General features: G+C 44.6%; 1 protein-coding gene across 3 annotated transcripts; it reads right to left on the minus strand.

Moving 5' to 3' along the window:
* Positions 1 to 941: 941 nt before the first annotated feature.
* LOC125744098 (hyaluronidase-5-like) lies at positions 942 to 5,055 on the minus strand. Of its 3 annotated transcripts, none has more exons than XM_049015987.1 (5): positions 4,986 to 5,055; positions 4,121 to 4,652; positions 2,619 to 3,568; positions 2,323 to 2,412; positions 942 to 1,667 (listed from the first exon to the last, which is right to left on the minus strand). In XM_049015987.1, exons 3-5 carry the CDS (start codon positions 3,558 to 3,560, stop codon positions 1,332 to 1,334), a joined length of 1,368 nt encoding a protein of 455 aa, XP_048871944.1. In that variant the 5' UTR covers positions 3,561 to 3,568; positions 4,121 to 4,652; positions 4,986 to 5,055; the 3' UTR covers positions 942 to 1,331. The 3 variants fall into 3 exon arrangements, with proteins under 3 accessions (XP_048871944.1, XP_048871943.1, XP_048871942.1); XM_049015986.1 differs by having other exon boundaries at positions 4,934 to 5,043; XM_049015985.1 differs by having other exon boundaries at positions 4,121 to 5,024.
* Between the last annotated feature and the right edge of the window lie 2,832 nt (positions 5,056 to 7,887).

Below are 7,887 nucleotides of genomic sequence, written 5' to 3' on the forward strand. Positions count from 1 at the left end.
TTGTCCCATCTAGCCACCACAGGATCTTTGTCCATCCATATTCTCGTCTATTTTGCGTTAAGCAGTGGCACGTCATTGGCGTTCCACAAGCAGCACTCTCTCATCCTCCACGGGAGTTTCCTCTCTCCCTTCTATCAAAGACAGCCTACTCAGACCATCGGCATTCTTATGGTCTCTGCCCACGTTGTACGCTGTGGCGTACTCGTATGCTCCCAGAGTGACTGCCCATCTCTGGATAAGCGGTGATGCCATTTGAGGCACGACTCTTGTTTCTCTGAAGAGTGAAATTAGGGGGTTGTGGTCTGTCACTATGGTGAAGTGTCTTCCGTATAAGTAATTTTTCACACAGTGTATTTAAGCACCTGCTCATACTCTATTCTGTAGTCGGGCATTTTTGTGTGAGTAGCTCTTTTACTGTGTGCTTTGCTTATGGTTCCTGTGAGTCTTGTTTGCCTTGTGTTCTCCGTATAAGCTCCTCAGTGAAACCCCCTTCCCGGTTCGTTAGTCTTTTGGTTGTCTTCCACACTTGTGGTGCCTTCATTTTTTGATTTCTCTTTTGTGTTTGGTTTGTTAAGCAAAAAAAAAAACAACTTTTTTTTTTCTCCACAGAGTCATCAGGGCAGCAGATAAAACAATTGGCTGCCCTCCCCCTACCCTGGAACGAATCTACACCTCCCAACGCCGGAGACAGCTGTGGACATTTCACAGGATTCATCGCATCCCGGTCACTGTCTCTTTCAGCTTTTGCCATCAGGCAAGAGATACAGACCGATGAAAATCAGGGCAAGTTTTTATCTGAATGCAATCATGACCTTAAACTATATTTCATAAGTGTAATTTATATATCCAGTGCAATAGGTATAGTAAGTGCACTTTGTACAGTGCAATTTGTATATTTTTAATATATTCTTTTATTACTCATGCCTCACAGAGTCCCCTGCACTTTCTCAATTTCGTTGTCAAGTGACAATGACAATAAAGATTCTTATCTTTTTCTGAGAGTCACATAGATCGTCTTTTCACCACTCCATAACAAAATGCTATTATTGCCACTGGTGTCCCCCTCCTCTTAACAGATATGCCTGTCTTCCCATTCCAGCAATCTTCTCTCACCTTTGTGCATCACCGTCTGGGTGTCAGGAGGCCCCATCTTAGATCTACAAACCATTTTTTAGACCCCCCCCCAACACTCCTAATTCCTTTGTCCTTGATTGAACCTAATTTACAAAGGAGAAACACATGCCATACAAACAGCAAATGAATAAATGACCCAGCAAGGTGATCAAACGTTTTTAAAGGGTAGTGGAGCTACAGCATACTGAAGGGCTGTGTTACACCGGAATAACCATGGGTTCCACGGGGAGCTCGCTCGCTATCTGGGGCGAGCAGCTCAGCCCAGCGTAGCACTGGCAGGTGAAGTGATCGGAGAAGTAGGTGAGGTCAGAGAGGGTGGGAACGCCCACCGCCATGTACTTCCCGCTGGATTTTCGGACAGAGAAGCCGGCAGGGTTCAGGTGCAGGTAGACGTCAGAGTTGTAGTCCTTCCGGATGCAGCGGCCGTTACCCTGGCAGAGTGACTCGCTGCAGAGCCTGGAAGCCGCCGTCACGTTGGCGATGTAGGGGTTCAGGGTGGAGGTCAGGTAGGAGGACAAGGCCTCGCATGATGCCTACAAGGATGGAATAGGTTTGCGTAACATATAGACAGGTGATCTGTGACTGAGTGGGAAGAAAAGATCCCGTGAGATATGAAACAGGGCGAAAGCATTGTTATAGCACAGATACATCATTGTCTTTACTGTTTTACTGCTGATTTCTTACTTCTGTTAATTGAAAGTGATGGAACTGCAATTATCATGGACATTGTGAACACAGTGGGGGCAGCATGGTGGTGCAGTGGTTAGCACTGTTGCCTCACTCTGGGACCCGGGTTCGAGTCTCCGCCTGGGTCACATGTGTGTGGAGTTTGCTTGTTCTCCCCATGTCGTCGTGGGGTTTCCTCTGGGTACTCCGGTTTCCCCCCACAGTCCAAAAACATGCTGAGGCTAATTGGAGTTACTACATTGCCCGTAGGTGTGCATGTGTGAGTGAGTAGGTGTTGGTGTGTGAGTGTGCCCTGCGATGGGCTGGCCCCCCATCCTGGGTTGTTCCCTGCCTCGTGCCCATTGCTTCCGGGATAGGCTCCGGACCCCCCGCGACCCAGTAGGATAAGCGGTTCGGAAAATGGTTGGATGGATGTGAACACAGTGATCCTTTTTTAACCATAATGGTTTAATGTGTCCCTGGCGCAAACATACAGATGGAATGTGTTTCATGAGAGGATACCTCATCATTGAAGTCTGTGACGCCCCCCCAAAGCACTGAACCTGAGGCCCCTACAGCCGCATTCTCACCCAGAGTATGGATCAGGTCCTCCTGGAGACAGCGACACGCACATGAGAGCGGGATAGAACCACAGGACTCCGTGGCATGATGGCTTACAGCTTACAGGGAGCATATGCAGGTTATGAGCAAGGTTATCCAGGATTATAAACATCCTGTCTGACGCATACTTTCAGTCAATATGGCATAGTTGAAATAATGGATGTCGGATAAAGGTAGCCAGGACCTGACGTACTCACCACACTCAAGAATTTGTTGGCTTGATTGGCAAAGACAGGATGGGTGTAGACGTAGATGGGGACATTGAAGGGGTGCTTAGGCAGGCTGGCCACCCTCATGGCCTCGTGAACTTGGTTGCGTACGTACAGAGCAGCCTTGTGGCTGCTGCCCAGACTGGTCTGTAGGTAGACAGAGGGGTAGAGGGCTGTGCTATTCTGCCACAGCCATAGGAGCTGGTTATTGCCAGTCTGTGCCCACTTGGGGCACTCTCCTGTGTAATCAGTACCATCCCAGCCATAGTTATAGCATTCAGGGAAGAGGTAGAAGCCCCAGAGGTAATTAGGCCTCATCTTGATCCCCAGACCCATTGTATCCTCCATGTAGTTTTTGGCAGCTGTCTGGAATTGCTCCTTGGCCACAAGCTTGGCTTGAGTTGGCGAAAGTGAAGGGTCAAGCTGATAGGCATAGTCGATAGACAACGTGCGGTAGACAGACTTAGAGCCCCAGTTTCTGTCCCACAGGGGGTTCCAGGCATCCCAGTCAATGACAGCCAGGCCAGTGATGGTCTCTGAAGGTATATAATGGGCGACGTCCACCTGGGCGACTTCCAAACTGGCCGTCAGGTTCCCCTTCTGCGGGATGCCCCCATTGATCTCAATATTAAAGTCCTCATCCAGGAAAGGGTACAGCCCCAGCTGATTGATGTAGAACAGGAAGAGGAACTGGTCAGGAACAGCCTCTGGGGTGGTAATGGCCTGGAATGGCGAGGTGTCCAGCGGGATGTTGTTCTTCTTGCAAACAGGAGTTTGAATGTTCCATATGACACCATAAGGGTAGCTCTCAAACAGCGGGGGGGCAGTGGGAGGGTAGGGGAGGTCAGCATAAATGCTCCCCAGGAAAGGTAGCACAAGGAAGGGCAGTGGGAGAGAACTCGATGCCTTCATCAAGGTGACCAAATCCATGGCTTCTCCTGTGTAAATAACGCACGTACAATGCATCCATCTAACTTTCATACCTCACACAGGTTAAATGTGTCTGAGTGTAAATATACTTTGCTAAATAGGCTGGGAAAGTGTGTTTGCATTAGTATTACCATATAACTGCCTGGCAGACTTACTCTACAGCAGGGGCAGGCAATCCTGACCTCAAAGGGCCGGTGTGTATGCAGGTTTTACAGATAACCTTTAGGGTAGCTGTTCAAATTAGTAAACTAATTAGGGAGCGGCAACGAAAACCCGCACACTCGGCAGCCCTTTCCGAATAAGATTGCCGACTCCTGTTCTACAGCATGTATTAATGCGATCCAGTGTGCAGAACGCCGAAAGTCATTACACTGAAACTGAGATTACAGGAATAACTGGCTACAGTGATGGACCTTCAAATACCTTTAAGATGGTCAGTGTGTGGATTTGAGGATTTAATTTTCAACAAGCAGTGTTTTAAAGTTGTTCTTTTAAACACTGGAACATTTTAATTATAAAGTAGCTTTCGTGTCATATTGCGGCATGACGGAATACTGTACCTTTCTGAAGTCACCTGAGCTTCTTCAGCACTGCGTCCTGCTGAGGCGTTTGTAGTGCAGAGCTAAGGTGACGTGTTCTATTTAAGGCAATATCGGGCCTTTATCGAGATGCCCATTGTAATGCAAAATACAACACAAAGGTGAAAGCTCAGCGCGATTGTGTTACGTAAAGACCACTGGGGGCATGTTTACAAAGCCTGTGTCTGGGAGCCAGTAAAATGGTTCTCGTACGTTCAGAATTCCAAGGAAGTGCACCTGGCGAAGGTCAGGATCCTTGGCTCATTCTCACCCTGTGTTCACAGAGCAACCAGGTTTAAGAAGGTCGCTATTAAAGTGTTAGAAGCTAGGACTGTGTGAGGAAGGTACCGGCAAGGTAGCAGCTCTCTGGGGGTGTCGGTAAGAACACCAGGGAAGGCAGATGCAGTTCCAAACTTTACTGCATTCAATTAGGTATTGCACTGGAGTTAACACAGGCTGGCCATTGGCTGTTACAGGTGCAATGACTTAGTTGTAGACAGGGTGTGCATGTGGTCTAAGGAAGGAAATAATATTATATAGATAACTAAAACAATAAGAACATAGAGACATGTTCAGCTAAATAACAGAAATACAACCACGTTATACGATCTCTAATCATCAATCATATAACAGTACTACCATCTACTGGTTAACCTCGGTACATACCCAATACGTAACAGTAATACTACTACCCTCGCTTACTGTATTATCCTGTCTCTCCTAAACACTTCGCAGTCTAACGCTAACTGCAATATCACAGCACCGAATCTAAACAGTCCAGGACCAGTCACTTACGGTTCGTCAGTGACACACAATACTGCACCCCTGAGTATGGTGAGTAACTGACCAGGATCCCTCGGCGCTGGGTAGGATGATCCGGTGTGGCACAATCAGAAAACCACCGCAGAAAACTCAAGAGAGACGCTCCTGACGCTGATCTAGGCGCATGCGCTTCGGCATCCCGTTTACGGAGACAGCCTTTCCAACACGCTGTTTGAGGTCCTGCACGTATCTGCATTTGAGTTTTTCTTCAGACAGTTTAAGCCATAGAAACGTTCAACACCAGCTTAGAACATCTGAACCTTTATATTTCCATGTGTGTCTTGGAACAGGAAGTTGAATTAAATGTAATTTTATTGTCACAGATTCACAGTGGACATGAAAATATTTCTTGACATCTCACACTGCTTCTTGTGGTCTGTAATGCAATGGGGCTGCGCTTTAAGCAGCGGATTCTAAACGTCATTCCTGATTTCCGATCAATGTTCAGATGCAAAGCTTGCGCATTTATTAAAGATTAGTTTTTATACTCTAATGCAATTCCCAGTCGTGAAAATTTTTATCACCATATTGTGCATAAGTTTTATTGATAATGAAAGTGTTTATGTTGTGCTTTAAAATCCTATGCCATTCTATGTTTAGCTTATTGTTTAAGACTGAAAAATAAAGTCCTTGCAATATAATCACAAAATTGGAATTAATCAAAGAACGCTTGTTGATATCACTATGCAGAGTAGAATAGTTCCTTCCTTAAAATTTTTAGATGGTGAGTGATGAAGCGGGAACTAAAAATGCTAAGGGCGGGAATAGCTGGTGGCGCAAAAAGGAAATTATCTGTAGGTCATTCCACCCCATTTGACGGTGCTTTCTGTAAGATCATCGCAGAACGCAGCCTACAAAGACTACGCTACACTTTCAAAGACCACATCCTTCGAAGCCCTTGAAGTCAGACGCAGCCAAATCAATATCCAACCTGAATGGCAGCAAATCCCACCAGCAATATTCCAACATCTAATGGAAAGCCTTCCCTGTAGACATTAATAACGATAGATTCTATATTGATCCCCGTGAGGAAATTCTTTTTACGCCTCCCGCTTGCTCTCTGTAGGTGAGAGCAAGCTGTCCACAAAGGGCAGGGAGCTGGGAGTTAAGGGCCTTGCATAAGGACCCGCAGACGTGTCAAGGTCTGGCTCAAACCAGCTAACTTTATAACCTTTGGTTTCCAGAATGAGACGTGAGACAAACTTGCATGGGATATGGTGGATGGCCATGCATTGTTGTATTTGTTTTGTATTTATTAATTGAGTTGGGAGACCAATAACGAAATGGTTGTATGTGGAGGTTGGAGTTGGTCAGGCGTAGCTTTCAAGTTGTGGCTTATGTCTGGACTTTAATCAGTAGAAACAATGGGTGATGACTGAAGGTCGGCCACTTGAATCTATTCCAGCTTCCACCTCCACGGAGATTTTAATTTGGGTTTTTTTTAACTTCGTGAATTGTGTTTATTTGTTGTAGATAGGAATGTGCGCGATTGCAAGTCAAACTCAATTGTGCAGTATCACACCGGCAACATACACCGAGTGCGTGTTTATTATTTTATGACTAATACTGTCAACTTTGTTGTGTCTTTTCCTTATCTTATATAATTCTGTGTGTTCTTATGTTGTAGTTTTTTTGTTATTGGTTGACTCTTACGTTGTTAGGGTCGGCACACAAGACGGATTGTCGTCTCCTGACTAATTTCCTAAAATAAAGGCAGTTATTTTATCTTATCTTTTATCTTAATCTTTGCTTTTATGTACCTTCCAATGTTTTCCCATGTCCATAGACATCTTATCTGTAACTTGGTGTATTTGGCAGTGGTGAATTCTTTTATTCAGTAATCACACACCAGTTTTACCCTTTACAAACTGGTGTACACATACTTTTGGCCATATAGTGTATTTATGAACACTGCATGTAAATTTGGTCTATCGTACATGTGGAGAAAATGTTAACAATTGCATTCAACATAGGCTTGCATTCAACGTCCATACTTTCATTTTCAGAATAAAAGTTTTTTTTTTTTTTTCAATTTCAATTAGTTTTACAACGTAAATGAAACAGTCCATATTTTGCTTGTTGCCAAAATCTTTGAGGGCACAACCCTCTCTTCATGCATGATGAATTAACTACATATTTTGCACAGTCGCCTCTTCTTTTTCGGGTTAAGTGCAATGGATGTGACCGCGCTGATGTGGTGACATAAATTATGGTAAGTCACGCCCAGTTAATCTTTTAGGCAAGGTCAACTATAAAATGCGGTCCACCTGAAGGCTAAACGGGAAGAGATGAATTGATAAAAGATACACGTGATGAGACAAACAGCATTTAATTCTCTCTTAGTTGCTTTACAGGGTTGCAATAAAAAGAACGGGCTTATTATGTTAAGAGAAAGATCAATTAGCCTTAATAGAATATTTCTTTTCCCGTTCACGAGTTCAGACTTTCTGCTGCTAAGAATTTCGTTTCTAAACAAACCGCAATATCTAGTTTCGGCACTAGATGGGAGCACTAACAAAAATATTCAGCTATTTCTACCTGTACATGCTATATTTTATCGACGGTTTGTTTCTGGAAACAACTACTGTTAGGGAAAACAGAAAACTTTTTTTTCACCCTTCTACAGCGTTATTTAACGGGAATATTGACTGGCAACTATGTATGTCACAGGAAAGGTAGTTAATTCATTATAATATTTACACAAGGAAAAGGCTAACGAAAATTAGCCTGTTGTAGTCTTTTTCGGAGCAGGGTAACACCCTTCACTCGGCTGTTTGACTTGAGGCTCCCCCAAGGGAGGGCTGGCAAGTGACATCTCACTGGGCCTCAGTGTTTTTTGAAGTTTGTGTAGGGAAGTAGAAAAGTTAAGATTGGGGTGGTGAAGATAGGACAGATTGGGAAAAAAGCGAGAGAAGTAGTCACAATTA

The sequence above is a fragment of the Brienomyrus brachyistius genome, chromosome 1 (assembly GCF_023856365.1).
Source record: "Brienomyrus brachyistius isolate T26 chromosome 1, BBRACH_0.4, whole genome shotgun sequence".
Lineage (NCBI taxonomy): Eukaryota > Metazoa > Chordata > Actinopteri > Osteoglossiformes > Mormyridae > Brienomyrus > Brienomyrus brachyistius.